The 20,779-nt window shown below is 38.0% G+C and overlaps 3 protein-coding genes and 1 long non-coding RNA gene across 4 annotated transcripts in view; 2 read left to right on the top strand and 2 right to left on the bottom strand.

Moving 5' to 3' along the window:
• Window positions 1–8,539, top strand: part of LOC101738975 (neprilysin-4) — a 73,961-nt gene extending 65,422 nt beyond the window's left edge. The window contains exons 8-17 of the mRNA XM_004926319.5: window positions 228–372; window positions 626–840; window positions 1,223–1,399; window positions 1,612–1,715; window positions 2,688–2,746; window positions 3,143–3,191; window positions 4,139–4,206; window positions 4,648–4,781; window positions 5,083–5,274; window positions 6,990–8,539. Of these exons, the coding sequence (XP_004926376.1) occupies window positions 228–372; window positions 626–840; window positions 1,223–1,399; window positions 1,612–1,715; window positions 2,688–2,746; window positions 3,143–3,191; window positions 4,139–4,206; window positions 4,648–4,781; window positions 5,083–5,274; window positions 6,990–7,166 (1,320 nt within the window). The 3' untranslated portion in view covers window positions 7,167–8,539. The remainder of the gene's footprint in view (window positions 1–227; window positions 373–625; window positions 841–1,222; window positions 1,400–1,611; window positions 1,716–2,687; window positions 2,747–3,142; window positions 3,192–4,138; window positions 4,207–4,647; window positions 4,782–5,082; window positions 5,275–6,989) is intronic.
• A 2-nt stretch (window positions 8,540–8,541) lies between these two features.
• On the bottom strand, window positions 8,542–10,407 carry LOC732986 (UTP11-like U3 small nucleolar ribonucleoprotein). Its single transcript, NM_001046982.2, has 4 exons — window positions 10,076–10,407; window positions 9,183–9,308; window positions 8,831–9,022; window positions 8,542–8,754 (listed from the first exon to the last, which is right to left on the bottom strand). The coding sequence occupies exons 1-4, from the start codon at window positions 10,304–10,306 to the stop codon at window positions 8,545–8,547; spliced, it is 759 nt and encodes a 252-aa protein (NP_001040447.1). The 5' UTR covers window positions 10,307–10,407; the 3' UTR covers window positions 8,542–8,544.
• Window positions 10,408–14,735: 4,328 nt separating this feature from the next.
• Window positions 14,736–16,015, top strand: LOC134199933 (uncharacterized). The gene is made up of 2 exons (XM_062671656.1): window positions 14,736–15,157; window positions 15,658–16,015. The coding sequence occupies exons 1-2, from the start codon at window positions 14,974–14,976 to the stop codon at window positions 15,894–15,896; spliced, it is 423 nt and encodes a 140-aa protein (XP_062527640.1). The 5' UTR covers window positions 14,736–14,973; the 3' UTR covers window positions 15,897–16,015.
• A 1,054-nt stretch (window positions 16,016–17,069) lies between these two features.
• LOC134199935 (uncharacterized) lies at window positions 17,070–19,906 on the bottom strand. Its single transcript, XR_009974607.1, has 2 exons — window positions 19,304–19,906; window positions 17,070–18,802 (listed from the first exon to the last, which is right to left on the bottom strand). It is a non-coding gene; the product is annotated as an uncharacterized LOC134199935 (long non-coding RNA).
• Between the last annotated feature and the right edge of the window lie 873 nt (window positions 19,907–20,779).

The raw sequence follows: 20,779 nt of genomic DNA, 5'->3' as shown, positions 1-20,779 counted from the left end.
AAACTAAAAAGTGATTTTCTTTTGCTTAAATTAAACCTAGTTCATATTTTGTCATTTACCTGATGTTACGCATTTAGATACAACGATCAGAGTGTCGCAATCCAGTTCGAATATTTCCTACCCCTCAAACGACAGTCTGTGACTGCTTCACGACACATAGACCCTCCTGCCCCAACCGGGCCCGGGACCTCCCTGGCCGTCGAACTGTACCCTTACGCTTGTTTCAGCACGACTGGGACAGGTATCTGGAGCTGGTGTTCGCCAACACGAGCGTGGGGCTGCAGCAGGACTCCGACCGAGTCATCGTGATGGACCTCCCGTACCTGCAGAAACTGGCCGTGCTGCTCAATGAGACCGAGCCTGTCATCGTCGGTGAGTTCGAGACATAAGCCAATGTATTCCTCTTCATATTAGGTATACAAGATAGACGCGCTAGTGATCCAGTAGACGAAATTTTGTTATTTCTGCTGATGGAGCTGATGTCAGCTGTACAGCCAAGCTGCTGTCCATTTCTGAAAGATTCTTTACAAATTTTGCTTGGACAAGAACAGGTGCTAATGAAACGCCGCTTCCCCAATTGAAATGGCACGTGAATAAAGTGTGTGCCGTTGTCCACGGTCCGCAGAGCGCTTCGTGTGGTGGAGCGTATTCTCGACGGTGGCGCCCATGACGCTGAGCTCGTTCCGCACGCTGGGCTTCGAGTTCTCGCGCGCGGTGTTCGGGCTGCAGCAGCGCACGCCGCGCTGGAAGTCCTGCGCCTCCAACGTCAACGCCAACTTCGGCGTCGCGCTCAGCTACCTCTACGTCAAGAAACATTTCGACCAGGACTCCAGGCAGAAGGTGCGTCTCGTGCGACTTTAACGTTACAGAACCCTGTAGCCGCATGTAAACTAATCCTAGGCATCTGTGACAAAGAGATCTTCCACCGCGAGAGACCGACGATCCGAATGTTGTGGTTCAAAACTTGTGATGTGCTTAACATTCTTAAGTGGTAGACAGCGGATCGGCTATCCAAGTGCATAGCTTGCATAGTTGCTGATGTCCAACAACATCAGTATCGCTCATCACCAGGCGAGTCCAAATTACATCTGCCTTCTAAATCAGTAAAATGGAATTAATAACGTTTGATCTTAATAAAAGAAGTGCATTAGTAGAAGCTCAAACCAAACGTGCGCTTATAATTGCCTTTGTTAAAAAAAATATAAAATGTCCCCTCCCCTAGGCCATAGAGATGATAGAGGACGTGCGCGAGGCCTTCTCCTCCAGCGTGCAGCGGCTGCGCTGGATGGACGCCGCCACGCGCGCGCGCACGCTGCGCAAGCTGGCCGCCATCAGGACCTTCGTGGGCTTCCCCTCCTGGCTGCTCACCCACCGGCAGCTCGACCAACATTACCAGCACGTCAGTATGCGCAACTGCCTTGTGACCTTACTTTCCGCCTGCCGCTGCTGTACTACCTGCCTACAGCACGGGCAGGCCCAATCTCCCTCCTATCTGTGCTGCGAAACAACCATGTGATTTGATCATTATTATGATGCTTCACTTAATATTTCATGTTAATACTACCGAATTGTAGCTAAAACTTTTGATCATATTTTGTACACGTTATGCAGGCGGAGGTGGTGGAGGGGAGCCTGTTCGGGACGTACCTGAAGCTGACCTGGGGCGCCGTGAAGAAATCTCTGGAGTCGCTCAGAGAGAAGCCCGACAGGAACAGGTGTGCGCCGGACCTGACATTCCTTCCTCGTGGAAACCTAACTCTGACTTGACCTTAGATTGTTTCGGTCAAACTGTAACGACAAACAAGGCGTGTGCTCATTACGCAGCGTAAACAGACCCGTACCGGGACCGGCGACGCGGGGACCAGGTCCCAAAGTCCAGGGGGTCCTGTGCCGCGGGTTCGCTCGTGTCCACGTGCGGTCCCCCGCTGTGGGGACAGAGTCCAGAAGCGTAGATCACGGGAAATGCGAAAACGCTTTCAAACGACTCTAATAAACATAGCGAAATATGTATTAGTTTACCATCCGCAGCCATGTTTAATATTGTTATGCTTATTTACATTTCGGCCCCGGTCGCCGCGGGGGCAGCTTCAGTATATCTGTACCGTATGCGCTTTAGCACACGGCTCGGTGCCTATCAAAATATGTAATCAAACTTGGAGCTTATTTTAAAGAAGGTATGGTCGACAATCGTTCAATTAATAAGGATATTGTCTCTTCGCTCACATGTTCTTGATTTTAACGATAGCTCGTTCGTCTTTTTAAAATAAATCCACGAAAACATATTCCATTTTTCGATGTTCGTCTATTAATAGGACCTCTTGTGAGTCCGCACGGGTAGGTACTACCACCCTGCCTATTTCTGCCGTGAAGCAGTAGTGCGTTCGAAGCGTGGGGCAGCCGTTGTAACTATACTGAGATATTAGAACTTATATCTCAAGCCGGGTGGCGCATTTAGGTCGTAGATGTCTATGGGCTCCAGTAACCACTTAACACCAGGTGGACTGTGAACTCGTCCACCAATCTATGCAATAAAAAATAATAATAATAATAATAGTCCTCATTGAACTATGGTGGCGATGCGACTTCTGTTGGAATGTTTCGTACAAAGCTCAACAGGTCGCTGTGCAAATAGGCCAGTTTGTTTAATGTTGTCGGTCGTTATTGTATAGTTCTGTTTGCGTCGGCAGGTGGGTGGCCACGGCGACCACTGTGAACGCGTTCTACTCGGCGACCCTCAACTCAGTCAGTGAGTACTCTTGCAAATTTGTTCGCGCCAGCAGTTTGGTCCCAGGACCTATTATGATATTTCTCGTCAAAAAACTAACCAGATAAGAAGCTAAGGCTGTTTTGTAAATGATTAAATAAAATCTACAATGTTTCCTAGGGGAGCCACTAACTACAGCCATAAGTAGTTTGCCATTATGGCGACGTCACACGAACCAGCCGTGTATAACAAATCAGCTCACGCGGCGCCGCCGGGTCGTTGACCCCGCGCACGTATAATTTTTTCCGCCTACCCACACACGTGACTCGACTTGCGTGAAGTGATGTACCTTGTATATGTTCCGGCGTGCGCTCTGTCCGTCCTTGTCTTTATGCAAATCTCAAAAAATATGTTTACCGCTTAATTAATTTGTTCCAGCGTTCCCCGCGGGCATCCTCCAGCCGCCCTTCTACGGGAACGGGATCGAGTGAGTGCAAACATTTAACTCTTTCATCATTTATTTATTTGTTTTTATACTTTATTATATGACACACATACACACACACAAACACACTAACACACATACACTCACACACACACACACGTACGTACTATATTCTTACAGATCGTTCTTCCTGTTTAACTTTCTTTACCTGGTGACCTAGCACTGAACCACTGACTTTTGTAACACAGGTTTTCCTAGCATAAAAGTCAGGGAATATTGTTATTGTATACCTCATAAAAAAGCCATGTATATTATTATACTAGTGTTAAGTATTTTTGTACGTGTTTGTATTTTAAGAGGCTTGAATGAATAAATATTATTATTATTATTTATAACTCATCATTATACCCTTCTCCCAGTCACCTGGGGTCGACGCAACATGTTTTCTTCTTCCATACTCTTCTATCATATACCATTTCTTCGCTCAATCCCCTCTTACCCATATCTTCTTTCACACAATCCATCCGTTTCTTCTTAGGTCTACCTCTTCCTCTATATCCTTCCACATTCATAGTTAACACTCTCTTACCAATCTCATTTTCATTTCGTCTCATCACATGTCCATACCATCCCAAACGTGCACTCCTCAGCTTCTCTGTCACAGGTGCCACTTTCAGACTTCCTCTAACATATTCATTCCGTATTCTATCCATTCTCGTTACTCCACACATCCATCGCAACATTCGCATCTCTGCTGCATGCAATCGCCTTTCATTACACTTCAATAATAATGAATTATAATTTTAAGTATTTATTTACGACCGATTATCGTTAACTTGTATATAATTAAAAGATGTTTTGACAGACGCTTCTAGAAATATTAATAGCGCGACGTGCGTGTTATTGTACTCGCGACTTCTAGCGTGCAGTTCGCGATACATTGCTGAGTGACGAGCGTGTAAAATCAAATGTGTTTAATATTCTTTCAGAGCAATCAACTACGGTTCAATCGGCGCCATTATGGGTCACGAAGTGACGCATGGATTTGACGACCAAGGTACGTGCCTTTCAACGTACAAACGAACCCTGAAGCCCGCTACGTACATTTGATACCCATCCATCGCCGTAAGGGTAATGACCCCTTGGACACTAAGCCGTCACAACCTGAGTGAGGTCGAAGTCTCGATGGCGATATGTACAGGCTGTCCCACAAGCTGAAATGCGCTGTAACTTCGTGGTACAAGCAGTCCAGCGGTGCGCATCCGTGCCGGCCACACTAGTGGTCTGGTGGCGGCCACACACCAGCCAGCAGACTGCTCGCCGCTGCCCATCGCCCGGGCAGTATCGTGGTCGTGGTCTAAATTTGTTCAAATTAATAGCATAACAGCCAGCTCCTACCCGAGTTTCCGTTACTACTCATGCGAAGCCAATAATATATTTAGCAAATGTTTATAATAATTCTGAGATAACGTAATTTTATATACAACTGTTTGGTCAGGGCGTCGCTACGACGAGGAGGGCAACCTGAAGCAGTGGTGGTCGGCAGACACCCTCGAGCACTACCACGGCAAGGTGCAGTGCATCATCGATCAGTACAACAAGTACCACATGGCGCAGCTGCCCAACTACACGGTGAGTGGAGCCCAGCGGTGGGCGGCGCGCTGCTCCACCCTCCTCGGTGGGGCGGAACCTTCAAGCCGGAATTGTTGAAATGGGCTAAAGGATGAGAAGAATCCTTCACTGAACCACCTTCAATTCAAGCCAGCGCGGGGAACCTTTTCTCAAAATACTATAATACTATAATCATTGCGAACCGTTTATGATAATGATAACGACGCAGGTACGTTACACGAGATGAAACAACACGTAAATTATAGATCAAATTATCACTGGGCAATAGAAGCCTTTTAGATGTCGCGGGCTCGTGTTGCAGATAAACGGCCTGAACACGCAAGGCGAGAATATCGCCGACAACGGCGGAGTGCGCGCCGCCCTCGACGCCTACCGCCTGCACGCCGCCCGCGCGCCCGCCGCGTCTGCCGCGTCTGCCGCGCCCGCCGCCGACGCGCTGCCTGGACTGCCGCACTACTCGCCTACGCAGCTCTTCCACTTGGGATTCGCTCAGGTGAAGATCGAGTCGCAGTCACTACAGGAACGAAATTAATCAACATTCTGACACCTGGGGGCGCTCTTACTGTCTCCTCCTCCTTGCACCGTATTCCTCATTGCTGAGGGTCGTGACCACCCTTTTGTATCACCTTCGCACGCACGATCTTTCTCCATCCATTCTTGTCTCTGGCGGTGTAAAGGGCGTTGTGAAACGTGGAATCAAGAGCGGTGCGGATCTGGTCGGACAAACGTATTGGGCTGCGCCCCCGAGGTCTTTTTCCATCTACCTTACCAGTCACGATAAGCCTCTCGAGATTACTACCATTCCGTGCAATGTGACCGAAGTATTCAAGGACTCTGCGAAGACACTCGGATGACAGCCGCGGGGAGATTTTGAGTTCTTGCAAAATTGATACGTTGGTCCGAAATGCTGTCCACGGAATACGCAGCATCTTTCTCCAGCACCACATCTCAAAGGCGTCAACACGTTTGCGGTTTGCAGATTTCAGTGACCAGGTCTCAGCGCCATACGAAAAAATCGAGAAGACTAGAGTCCGTACCAGTTTGGTTTTGGTCTTTACGGATATTTTGTGATCTCTCCAGATTTTTCCGAGCTGAGTCATTGCATTCTTAGCCATACCAATTCTCTGGCGCACCTCCTTCTCGCACTAGCCATTGTTACTGATGTTGGAACACAGGTAGTTAAAATTGTCCATTATTAGTCTAATGCGCCAGTGAGTTCCAATTTTCCAGACCTATCCACCACCATGACTTTGGTTTTGGACCTGTTTATGGCAAGTCTCCTTGCTTATCCGCTCCATTCGGTCTAGAAGCGCAACCATTTCCGACTCATTTGCTGCAAGAAGAGTAGTCATCGGCGTATCGCAGGTTGGTGATTTTCATGCCACCAACTGTATTGCCTCCCTCCCAATTCTCGCAGGTCTGTCTCATTATGTGCTCCCATAGGCGTTGAAAAGAATGGGCGATAAAATACAACCTTGGCGTACTCCTTTGTAAAATTTAAAAGGTTTCGAGGTTGTTCTATCGACTCTTACGACTGCCTGACTTGAGCCATACAAGTTGCGAAATAAAGCGATGAGATGACTTGGTACCCCAAGTTCTTGTAGAACCTTCCATAAACAACTCCAGTTGACACAGTCGAACGCCTTGCTATAGTCGACGAAACACATTATCACTGGCGTATCAAACTCATATGCTTTCTCAACAATCTGCCTGATGTTGAGAATCTGTGCACGAGTACCCTTGCCCTTCACGAAACCCGCTTGCTCTTGCGGAATTTTCTAATCAAGGTAGTAACGGATGCGGTTGTTGAAGATGTGAAGCAAGATTTTACTTGCATGTGAGATGAGGGACAAGGTTCGATAATTGTCGCAATTCTTGGTTGATCCTTTCTTGTGTAGCGGAAGAATAATGGAGGATATTTAGGTCCTCACTGGGGGGATGTCGGGTTAGTTACCGCCGCCCGATATTCGGCGTTGACTGTTTTGCGGCATGGGTAGGTTTCGTCCACACCAACCCTCCTCCTTTCTCATTCAGGCTTGGGACCGACAACGACGGATTACTGTCCATAGATGAATTAAAAAGTTATAGGCTATTCTTAGGAATATGGAGAAGAACTTTAAACATTCACCATTAAGTAAAATATGCTCAGATGAAAACAATGTCATTGACTTGACCTTGACACAGTAGTGACCTCTCCTCGCGTTTCAGATCTGGTGCGGCAACTCCACCGTGGGAGCGCTCAAGTCTAAAATAGTAGAAGGCGTCCACAGCCCCAACAAGGTCCGAGTGATCGGCACCCTCAGCAACTCCGAGGAGTTTGCTGAAGCTTGGAAATGTCCCGTCGGGTCCCCCATGAACCCGGAGCACAAGTGTGTGCTCTGGTGACCTGACCCTCGACAGCCGAATTAGTGAGGACTGAGCAACGCGGCGAGGCTGGCGAGGCTCGGCCTCCAGGGCTGAGAGGGATCGCGGGCAGCGCCTCATGTGCTAGTTAGGGACGAACAATGTTCTTGGGTAACGACGTTTCTTCAATGAGACAGAAATCTTAATTTAATGAAAATGTAATTGATCCCGAGAAGAAAAACGTGTGCTCCAATTACAAGAGTTGGGGCCGGCCCCGGGGACCGCGGGGGACCACGTCCCCCAGTTTGGTGACCATTTATTTGATATTGGTTTGCATTTACATTTAATAGAAATAATATGAACTCCATAAAAAAGATATGAAAATATATTTGAACAAACATTCGCAAATTAATTTATGTGAAAATGCAGGCGGCCCGGACAGTGACGTTGGCCGGGCGCGCTGCCACTGGACTATGTGATTATTAGGTTTAAGTGAGCCAAAGACGATTTAAAATGTATATTACCGTGTAGTTACCGCCTTAGAGCGTCCAAGTTTGTGTGAGATTATCGTAGTGACGTATTATTACAATTATATAGTTTACTAACTTAATTCAAGAGCAAGCGCTCTTAAATGCACCCGTCTGTCGACAGTGAGTACTCGTGAGCCCATTTCATACTCGGTACTCACAACTTCAGAAGTACTTAAATGTGATATTGTTCAGTTGCGAACGCGCGCAATGATACTACTTCAGTTACCAACATAATTAACGTATCGGTAAATAGAATTTTAGGACTAACTCATCGCCCTCTAATCTTTATCTGTACCTAACTTAAAATACAACTTAAAATACAACTTAAAATAAACCATAAAACGAACCCCCACATGTTTGTAAACGCGAGTTGTTTGTTCTAAGTACAGGGTGCTCGGAGATCGTTCCCGTAGACGAAGTGGTAAAATGACTGCTACTGATACCCTTAAGGGAATATCATATTAAATAGGAATATAAATATCTCTCATTTGAACAAGTTCACAGTGCCAGCCACACAAGTCACACGCGCTGATGTCAAATAGTTATATTGCCTCTAATGCAAAAAAGGGTCGAATCCAAAACACACTGTATATGATAGTGATTTAAAAAACCCATCACAAACCTTGTAGCTTAATACAGATCGTGGTTCGTTTACAAATAAATAAGCTCATAAATTGAGAAAAGTTGCACTACATCCAAACATGGTTACAGATGGAGGGACAATTTTACATGTAAAGCTGTTTAGTAGCATGTCAAAAGATAAGATAATGTTATATTGTATTCTGCATAAGATGCCGAACACATCACATCGCATTTAAGGGTTAATATTTTGTAAATGAGACTATTAAAACATTTAAAATAAATAAAGAAATTTTAAAACATAAACTTTTTTATTTCTTCCTTATGTAATGGAATTTGTAAACTGGAGCCGCTTTTGCCGAACCCTTCTTTATTTTCTTTGGCTTTAGTACTGAAGTGTCCTGCAGGTGACGTTTTAGCTCCATCTTTTGTTGGACAACTGTCAACTCGGTCTCTCTTTGAATTCTTTTCGCAATCTCTTTGTAAACTTTCTCCTTTTTCTTTTTCATTTCTTTTACAGTCTGAAATAATTTAACAAAACATACAGGGTACATTAAATAATTAAAATGGAAAATGCGTAAATAATATTTATGGTACCTCTTCATCCAAGTCTGGTAGAGTTATCTTGTTTAAGTCAGACAATCTTGGCCTATTGGATTTTCTGCCAATCAGAGCAGGATGTGTGTCAAGTCTCTTCGCTAAATCAAAGCCATTCTCTTCACCTTCATCAACAAAGAATGTGTGTGTGTTTGGTGTCGCCTCTGCTACGTCTGTCATATGAAGTTGGGACTGAAATTTTGAAATATTTTGCATGCTGTAGTGTCATGGATTCTGTTGTAATCAAACAGCCCAAGCATAAAGTAAATTGTCTGCATAAGACAAGAGTGTTTTGTATTGTTCTGTAAAAATCCTTAGAACATGCTCTACTATACGTAAAGTACCTAATCACCTGTAGTCTATTGATTCTTCTACTTTCAATGGTGCGTTTCATGTTGATATATTTGATATCTTGAGTCTGCATCAACTTCACCTGCTCCGACGAGTGCTCACCCTCTTTCTGGAGCTCATGATGTACCTAGAATCAACAAGATTTGTTACATTTAGCATTAAAAACAATTTTTGTAAAATTTTTGTGAAATTTATAAAAACGTTAATGAAAGTTTGGTAATTTGATCTTTAAAAACTATAAACATTGCTAGTGGTAGGAAAACACCAATGCATTCTTATTATAAGGACATACCTTTAGGGCCCTTAGACATGCCATACTTTTGTTGCAGTTAACGACAATAGAAAGATCTTCACCTAATGGGTGAAATTGCTCAGTACACAGATAGTTTGAATATTGCTGTTAAGGCTTTGTACAGACCTTGATGTGTGGTCGAGGTTATGGTCCACAAGGTGTTAAGTTTTACTCTTTTTTAGCCAATAACCACCCACCTCGAGTCATTAGTCCTAAGGTCTGTTTTACAGTACAATCGCTGCGCTACCCTTCAAACTGAAACACATTACTGCTTCACGGTAGAAATAGTCAGGGATGGTACCTACAAGTGCGGACTGACAAGACATCCTACCACCAATAAAATCTGACTATGTCACTATGTACTATGTCTTTATACCAAGTGGTTCGTGGTCTTGTACATCATTCAACCCTAACAAAATTAGAAAAAATATATCCACCTCATTTATTCAGCACATAGTCAAGTTTAATTTTAGTGTAAACATAACCTAACACATCTTAAATTATTGGTGTTAAGCGAAGGCACCAATAATATACCATATGAACTAGATTTACATTTATGTTATAGCATTCTAATGATTAAAAATCATAAATTAGAAACTTACCCCTTCTTTCACCCTAGAGTTTATCATGTGATAGTAAAATTCATCTGGGTTCTTATCAAGTGTCCTTTTCCGAAGAAGTTTTAAGGTTTGACCTTTCTCATGGTAATCATCTGCTCTCTTTTTATAATCCTTCTTCTTTTCGAGAAGTCCAAGATGTTTCCGAGCTTCTGGTTGATGTCGTTCTCTGTGAGTTTTCTGATTCGCCTTAGCGGCCTTCTTCCACGACGACATTTTGGACTAGAAGCTCAACTTAAGGTATGAAGAAGAAGAAAGAAATCAGGCGTTTTTATTTAAAAATTACTTATTTACTGCGTACACTTTTCATCAAACGAGAGCACGGCCACAGAGCTAAAATGTATAAATCATAGATTATACACTTAATATATTTGAGATAGATGCGCAACGCTCATTTTTATTTTTGCTTTAGTTAGAGCCCGGGACAGCAGGCGTCGCTGCTGTCGATTATTAGTCTCCCTACCCCCCACCAGGTGGCTTTTTTAGTAATTTTAATATTTTTTATAATTAACTCTCTTTATGAAAAAATCTTATCGTTTAGAATCGCTGAAATTCCCGGTAGTACTTATGAAATATTAAAGAACGTTTGATTGTGTTCAGCATTCTAATCGATAAGACCTTTTCATACAGAGAGAAAACAGTTTTTTTAAATAAAAAGCTGTAATTCTCTGTAAGCTATTTAATTTCCCTATATTACAAACAATTTACTGTTAAAAGATAGTATGAACGTACAATTGTATAAAATTTCGAATAACAATAACTCCTCTAGATTAATCCTACTAGAGTACTTAATTAACATTAAGTCTAGATAATCAAATCATTCAATGGCACTTAAGTCATTTGTGCGAAATATAAACATGTCAGCTTTCCATTACAAACATAGTAGACAATTTGAATTAAATTTAATAAATTTGTTTCTTAACTATAGCAGTTCTTGCTTAAAGTTGATCGTGACAGATCATGACCTTGTATGAAAATATTACATCTATAAACACTACCTATGCTTCGTCATACAATAATTGTCATTTATACTAGCATTGTAGAGATAATACACACACTAAAGTGAATACTAAATTATTCTTAGCATTCTTATAAACATTTAGAAATTTAAGAAACGATTAACCCACAATCATGTTCATAACATGTGACATTTTGTTCTGCACAAACGTTTTATTACATGATTTGAAAAACAAAAAATGTTTAAAAAATGTAATGATGATTTAAAGTACTCTTAAATATTGATAGTTTGTACTTAATGACGCTTATAGTAATCTTAGACATGATTACATTAGTTATACTTTTATTCCCTATCTAAATTATTTCTATTCTGACGTTTCTGATGCTTTAGCTTTGGTAATACTAGATGAAACAAACAGCAGATTGAAAGAAAATCATCTTAAAGTTAATTACATTCATTACAAACCATTAGTTTACATTTTGTTACAAAAGAAACTGGTGTTCGTTACATGCAAATGAATTATAAACATACACATGCAAACATAAAATGTAAATTTATCTTTTAATCCAAATTAAATGTACACTAATATTACATCTAAATAATAGAAAGGGTTTCGAAAATTTTTATTGCACTCAACAGCAGACGAGCACGCAACCCGGCCCATGATAAGTGGTCACCAGTGCTTATAAACTTCAGCAGTGCCATAGGGGTTGCTGTCTATCACTTAAGTTTTAATAAATTATTAATATACTCAGTCACAAGCATATTGATTTCACATAATGAAAATGTAAGAAACATAATCATGTTTGGGCATTTTCATTTATATCTGCTCATACAGAAAACACAACTTAGCAAATATATTCCACAGTTAATCTAAATAATTGCAAATAATGCTTTTAAAGACCGTTGACTTTTGATCATTAATTAAAATCATCTTCTCGTAGAATTTACAAAAGGTTATTTACAAAAATTTATATCAGTATTTTCATATATTACTAACTTACTAATTACAACTATTCAAACGTAATACTATAACTATAAGAACTAAACAACCTATTTTAAAACAAAATTGGCATCAATTTAGTTCTTATGAACTATTTCAATTATTAATTTATCAATTATAAACATATTTAAAAAAAATTAAGATCCCTTGGGAGTTCACGTTCCTTGCTGAATCAGTTTCTCTTCTGAAACGGAGAAACAAAGTATCTTATGTAACAAATATTGAAAAAATACGACCATGAAAAATTTAGTGTTAATGTAATCTTACTTACAAATTAATATATTACATAACACGTTCTGGTTCAAATATAGTGCATCAATCTTTTCATGTTTCAGACATTTTAGTGCTCCTTATAATTTTTCCATAAAATTTTGTCATTATCAAACCTTTGTCTACAAAAATAAAAACATTATTTTATATTGGGTAGAAGGATGAACGTGGTCACAGGCCACTTGGTGTAACTTAGTTATCAAACACCAGGAAACAAAACGTGAATGCCATCATCTAACTTTGGATGTGAGATCAATTGTGCTGTATTTTATTTAAACAGGAAAGCATGACTGATTGATCATTCCAAAAAACTAGTTCGGGCCCACTTGACAATAAGCATACAATACGCTGAGTTGCAAAACATAAATACTTCCACCCACTCGAGACAATTTTATTATCTGAGGTGTGTGTGTGATAGTACGAGACTTAATACAGACTGTTTTGATCAAAACTTAACATATATGATAGCTAGGCAGCAGAAATAGGAAGGACCATTAGTTGGTGCTAATTCATTTAATTATATTATGAATAATAATTCTGTTAGCAAATAATATACCGGGAAAATAGTGTAAACTCACCGTTATCAAGGCATCTGAAATAGCATTTCATTTTCGATATTCGAGGCATGCTGATTTTTAATAATAAACATACACCAAGACCAAAAAAAAACGATTTAAAAAATTAAATCGTTACGACATTTTGAAAACTTTTTTTTTTTTTAGATTGTTTTACGGCCCTGGAATTTTGAAAACTTCAAAGCAGTGTTTCCACTTACGTTTTTTTTAACACATTTTACCCTAGTTTCTTTTGAATTTATCCCTAAAATTTCCTAGACAACTTTCATAAATCCTTTATATAGAAAGCGTAAATAAAATACAGAAAATAAACCACAGCATATTATTTAATGTAGGTATATATAATATAAACGCCCCCAGAAGATCATAGATCTATAGGATTAGAATTTTCAAGGAAGTCGACGCATTGCTTTTATATTCTTTTGCTGCACAACCTAACACTGTTCGGTTCTAAAATTGAGCAATTGTTTGCTGGCAAAGTTGGGAACTTTCTATGAAGCAAGCCGTTCAGGGTTTCATTAGAAAGCCTGTTTCTTTTGTCAGTTTTTAAATTTGAGAACACTGAATAATCTTTCCACCTCAGTCTTTGAAGAAGGAACTGCTAGCAAAAGTGAAATGACAATTACAAGGTTTTCGTAAATGAAATTACTATGATAATCTTTCATGGTACATGAAGTACCTGTATATTACAATACAAGTAAGTTCTGGTGACATCAACGAAAATAGGTAAATAAAAATTTGGCGGATTATACTTATTGGGATTCTGGGGAATCCCTAAGAAAAAGCAGTGGCTTAATCTATGATTTACTTTACTAGAGGGTTACTGTTGAATCAAACCTTTATAGTTTTTATACACAACTCTGTTTTATTCTTTTACTTGTCAACTCGACTTAATGTCATTCTCTCTCCATAAAATAAAATGTTCATTGTTTTACTTTAATTATCGTTTATTTTAAAATTCACAACAGTTACTAGTATAGGCTTTGCTTTTTACCCCGAAATATCCTAAATCCTGGTATTTTTTAAATTGTCTTTATCATCCAAAATATCAGCTATTTTTCCCTAAAAAAGGGAGAATTCCCTAAAAATGGAAGCACTGCTTCAAAGTACGCTACATTTTTTATTGAGTCAGAACTCATATCTGCCATCTAGTGAGTTTATTAGATCATTAATGCCTAAAAGTTACAAAAATGACGTCGCCACAGGAGTAAGATGACGCTAGTTGTATGTTATTTTCCTTTGTATGGGAGTTGCGGGTGAATGAAGTTAGCCCCTCAAAAAAATGTTTCTTTCCTATTTTCTACTTATTTTCTATTAATTCGTTTGTTCATCATTTGTTCTTGAGTGTTCACTGTTAATAATTGTTTGTTCTGCATTTATTTATTTTAAAAAAAATATTAAAAATATATGTACAAGTTAGCCCCTCGATTGCAATTTTTAATATTTTTTCGTCCTTAATGACTCGTAAATATTCATTTTCGATTGTTCTTATATAAAACACGTTTGTTCTCTTCCGAAATTACTCGTATTTTGTTTAATTTACTATTTGTATTAGTTGATTAAATGTATGCAAAATATGTGTACTGCGCATGCGTCAACTATAATGCCTAAACTTTCTATTTCTACGCGGTTCTAATCGTGAAAAAAAAAACAAATATAAATCCTGAAGGAGCAATTGATTGGTTTAATTAAAAATTAAAGTTTAATTAAAAAAATTAAAAAATAAATAAATGAAATAATGTACATTGGCGTAAAGTTAGACCAAATACATTTTTTCCATCCTCCTACCTATCGTTATGAAGGTATAAAAATGATAGGGAGTTCACATAGGTAATATAAACAAATAAGTCAATAATATGTTCATTATTTATCTTTCAAGAGATAATGTAGGTATACATTATAATAACTTTTTTACACAGTCGAAATTATATTCCTAACATTAGTAAAATAACATTTTAATATTTTTTTTATAGGTTATGTATTGAAAGTGTTGGAAAATTATTTCATGTTTTAGCTGGAAAACGACATTGAGAATTATATGCAATACAAGATAATGGGCTCCATCAAATGAATTCGAATGAAACCAAACTGTTTACCATCCAAATTCGATTGTCGGGCAGATAGAAAACGAAAATTCACTCAAAGTGAACCTCGACCTGCATTTGTGAAACGGCAAAGACTCACTATTGTCAAGGAGATTGAAGAGACGACTAAAAATGAGATGTGTTATATTATTATGCCTTTGCCATCTTGTAGTCAAGGTAGGTGTAACTGTCAATAATTAGTAACACTCACATATCTCATAATCAAATAACAATATCAGAAACAAGGAGAATAGTTAGTTACTTAGTGGAAGTAGCCAAAATGGGCAAGTGGACCTCAGTTCCTATCACTTATGGTACTAGGAAGTTTGTGATAATGAAAATTTATCACAGTGTAATATCACTTACTTACTTTAATAGTGAAGGAAAACATTGTGATGGAACCTGCACACCTAAATGTTCTTAGGATTTTCTTAGGTGTGTAATCCACCAACCAGCACTAGGCCAGCGTGGTGGACTAAAACCTAAAAACCCTCTCAATGGTAGTGGAAGCCAGTGTCCAGCAAGCGGGCATATTATATGGGCTGATGATGATAACTAGGAAGTTACATACTACTACTACTACTACTACTACTACAGTACACATATAATCCTATATATTTACAAACTATAAGTTTGTTGGGTACCTAGAAATTGCTAACATTATTTCATATTTCCAGATGTCCAGCCACTTGAAAATAGGTGTAGTAATGACAAAGCTATCCAAGTAGCTCCAGCACAGGAACACAAAGCAAGGCAAGTGTGTATTGCCACATCACCCCTAAATATATCTGAAGCAAGTACAAGTAAACAATCAGAACCAGCAAAAAGAAAACTGTTGTTTTCAATTGACAAATTTGACAGTGATGAGTCAAATGCACCAGCAACAGAAGGATCAACAGTTGACTATGAGTTATAGAAGAAGATTAATTAATATTTATTTAAATTAATATTAATGAATATTAATTTTAATTACCGTCCAAAATTTGTGGTCAAAACATATATGTGTATTTTATAAATAAATATTCATTCTCAGTATTAATGTTGTTTTAATCTTCGATTGAATTTTTTTTTAATATTTTCGAATAACATAAACGTGACTTTAAGCATAAACATATTTTTTAGGTAAATACTTTGTTTAGCTTTGCTGGATTTATCCAAGATTTCGACATACCAAAATTTTATACAGGAAAGACAGAGATAGATAGCTATCTGATTGAATACCTTGTAGAATTGAGCTTCGAAGAAAGCTCTTTTCTTCTTCTCTTCAAAGTTTATTCTTATTCTTTATTAGAATTTATTCTACTTTGCACAGCTTCTCTAACCGACACTGCATGGAATAAATAATCATTATAATTATAAAATATATTTCTGTTTACATACCATACAATTTTCATAGTTCAAATATTAATTTGGATTGATATGAATTTATTTTGATTATCAAAATAATTTGTATTAAACATTTGTATTTCCTCAAAATTTATATTTTTATAATAATGACTGTGACCACCCCATAAATAAAAAAATTAAAAATATTAAAGATAACTTATTTTTAAATAATAGATTAAAAATTATAAACAAAGATAGCGTATTAAAATATTATATTATGCCTATCATTCTTAAATAATTCAGTAAAGAAATAATTTTCGCATCACCGTATATAATTAATATGAATAATAGGGTATTGCCCACTATGCTTAAAAAAAACATATGTTTTTTGATAGATCTACATAAAAGCAAGTGAGTAATGCTATTTTTCCATAAAAAAAATGGCAAAAAAAAATTAAAGAAAGATATTATGCACAAGTTCAAATGCATATGTATTATGCTAAAAGTAAAACTTGCTACTTTTGTGTAGCAAACAGCAACTTTGAAAAAAATAATGAGGTCACTATAATTAGTATTGATTTTGATCCCGCGTAAGTTGCACAGTTGTTAGGTAATGTAGTTTCTTTTTGGAAGAATAACATTTTTCTAATCTTACACAAAAATGTAATGTTAAATACTTAAAAAAATCTTCATACCTATTTACCTTTTAGGGAGTACAAAATATTGATGTGTACAAAGTGAATGTGATTTAATAAAAATAATATTTGAATTTAAATATGTTTTATTTAAAAATTATTCTTAACATACAGGTACAAAGGTTACATAACATTAATCTTTATTCCTTTTCATATATATAAGCCCATATTTAGCACATTTGTGGAAAACAGAATCAAAATAATAATGAGTTGCTAGCCATACAAGACCAGCATAGAAGTCTTATTAAAATCTGTTCAGTAGTTTTTGAATGAAGAGTGAAAATGCTTACAAAAATTCCTATTTATAAGTAAGGATTACTTATTTAATTAAAGGGTCTTGTAGGTGGCAAACTACCTAAAAACTTTCTATTTTCCACCAAGTTGACATCAATTATCCTTCCTGCATATATATTTATTGTATTGTTTTTTTTTATACTCTAACAAGGGGTGATATTACATTTGCAATTTCTGGGAGTTTGTTGAAAAATATATTGCTTGCTTGACTTACATATATATCGAAATCATCAGCCAATTGAGAGAATGTTCTATTTAATTTTATTCTCATCAAACATAATATAATATTTTGTTCAGAAACATTTGTATGTTTCTCAATCAAGCCTTATTATGAAATATAATTCTTGTGGAAGACCAATATTCACTGGTGGTAGGACCTCTTGTGAGTCCGCGCGGGTGGGTACCACCACCCTGCCTATTTCTGCCGTGAAGCAGTAATGCGTTTCGGTTTGAAGGGTGGGGCAGCCGTTGTAACTATACTTGAGACCTTAGAACTTGTATCTCAAGGTGGGTGGCGCATTTACGTTGTGGATGTCTATGGGCTCCAGTAACCACTTAACACCAGGTGGGCTGTGAGCTCGTCCAACCATCTAAGCAATAAAAAAAAAAAAAAAAAAAGTGGTTTATTTTTCACTTTAGATAAAGTTGATTTTTTCAACTTTTTTAGTCTTCTTGAGAGCTATAGTCTGCAGTGCACAAGTCTTTGATGGAGTGGAGATATAGAGAGATAACTCATAGTCAACTGTTGATCCTTCTGTTGCTGGTGCATTTGACTCATCACTGTTGGTCACGCGGATTTAGTAATGGGATGCTAATGAATTATTGGGATGGCGCCACCTTTGGAGTTTGTCGGTAACTAATTACCGCGACTATCCAAAGCGTGGTTCTACCCGATCGATCACGCTTTACCGCTAGCTGCCTAGATGGCGGCACTTGTATATTGTGTGGTGCTTGAGCTTACGAAAAGCTACGTGAGCTTCGTCACCCCCCCCCCCGCCGCCCGCGTGCATCCATCGCCGACGCCCGCACAACAGTCACTGGCAAGGTCTACAGGTGAGTGCAAGTTCTTTTAATTTATTGCCATTTTATTGCTGCTTCCGTGTAATCATTCGCCCGCCCGCTCGCTTATGTGTATTTAATTTATATCTTTAGTTTGATTACTAGCTTTTGTTTACCGCTATATAGTTTTACCGCTCCGCTAATTATAAGTGACAAACATTTGTCACATACCGCTTAGGACGGCTATTTACACGCCTTTCTACAACCCCGCTTTATATGCTCCCGCCGCAGGAGGGCTATTTACACGCCCCCTTGCTACCCCAACTGTCAAATTTGTCCTCAGGAACAACAGTTTTCTTTTTGCTGGTTCTGATTGCTTACTTGTACTTGCTTCAGATATATTTAGAGGTGATGTGGCAATATACACTTGCCTTGCCTTTGTGTTCCTGTGCTGGAGCTACTTGGATAGCTTTGTCATTACTACACCTATTTTCAAGTGGCTGGACATCTGGAAATATGAAATAATGTTAGCAATTTCTAGGTACCTAACAAACTTATAGTTTGTAAATATATAGGATTATATGTGTACTGTAGTAATAGTAGTAGTAGTAGTAGTAGTATGTAACTTCCTAGTCATCATCATCAGCCCATATAATATATCCCCTTGCTGGACACTGGCCTCCACTACCATTGAGAGGGTTTTTAGGCTTTAGTCCACCACGCTGGCCTAGTGCTGGTTGGTGGATTACACACCTAAGAAAATCCTAAGAACATTTAGGTGTGCAGGTTTCATCACAATGTTTTCCTTCACTATTAAAGTAAGTAAGTGATATTACACTGTGATAAATTTTCATTATCACAAACTTCCTAGTACCAAGTGATAGGAACTGAGGTCCACCTGCCCATTTTGGCTACTTCCACTAAGTAACTAACTATTCTCCTTGTTTCTGATATTGTTATTTGATTATGAGATATGTGAGTGTTACTAATTATTGACAGTTACACCTACCTTGACTACAAGATGGCAAAGGTATAATAATATAACACATATCATTTTTAGTCGTCTCTTCAATCTCCTTGACAATAGTGAGTCTTTGCCGTTTCACAAATGCAGGTCGAGGTTCACTTTGAGTGAATTTTCGTTTTCTATCTGCCCGACAATCGAATTTGGATGGTAAACAGTTTGGTTTCATTCGAATTCATTTGATGGAGCCCATTATCTTGTATTGCATATAATTCCCAATGTCGTTTTCCAGCTAAAACATGAAATAATTTTCCAACACTTTCAATACATAACCTATAAAAAATATATTAAAATGTTATTTTACTAATGTTAGGAATATAATTTCGACTGTGTAAAAAGTTATTATAATGTATACCTACATTATCTCTTGAAAGATAAATAATGAACATATTATTGACTTATTTGTTTATATTACCTATGTGAACTCCCTATCTTTTTTATACATTCATAACGATAGGTAGGAGGATGGAAAAAATGTATTTGGTCTAACTTTACGCCAATGTACATTATTTCATTTATTTATTTTTTAATTTTTTTTAATTAAACTGTATACCAATCAATTGCTCCTTCAGGATTTATATTTGTTTTTTTTTCACGATTAAAACCGCGTAGAAATAGAAAGTTTAGGCATTATAGTTGACGCATGCGCAGTACACATATTTTGCATACATTTAATCAACTAATACAAATAGTAAATTAAACAAAAAACGAGTAATTTCGAAAGAGAACAAACGTGTTTTATATAAGAACAATCGAAAATGAATATTTACGAGTCATTAAGGACGAAAAAATATTAAAAATTGCAATCGAGGGGCTAACTTGTACATATATTTTTAATATATTTTTTAAAATAAATAAATGAAGAACAAACAATTATTAACAGTGAACAATCAAGAACAAATGATAAACAAACGAATTAATAGAAAATAAGTAGAAAATAGGAAAGAAAATTTTTTTTGAGGGGCTAACTTCATTCACCTGGGAGTTGCACCCCCCTGGTATAAATTGTTTAATCTGTGCACGATGAACGGAGCCACAGATTAAAATATTTGTTACTAAGTCAGTAACGTCACAGAGCTATTAAGTTATCTATGGAACAAATATCATAGTTAATAAAGATTGTAAAGAAAACAGCATGCACAATTATAAAATTAGCAGATGGTTGTGAAATGCCCTAAGCACGTCATTACGGATCCTCCCGATCCATTAATTTTAGGTACCTCGTTGTACCTTATATTGTTTTTAGGTACCTCAAGCACCGGTCTCCGTTCTCGCCGAACGCGTCGTTGCTTGCAACAAACATTGAAAGTCGTCGTGGCCTAAAGGAAAAGACGTCCGGTGCATTCGTGTGTAGCGATGCACCGGTGTTCGAATCCCGCAGGCGGGTACCAATTTTTCTAATGAAATACGTACTCAACAAATGTTTACGATTGACTTCCACGGTGAAGGAATAACATCGTG

This window comes from Bombyx mori, chromosome 13 (genome assembly GCF_030269925.1).
Source record: "Bombyx mori chromosome 13, ASM3026992v2".
Taxonomy (NCBI): domain Eukaryota; kingdom Metazoa; phylum Arthropoda; class Insecta; order Lepidoptera; family Bombycidae; genus Bombyx; species Bombyx mori.
This window is presented reverse-complemented; position numbering and strand designations above follow the sequence as displayed.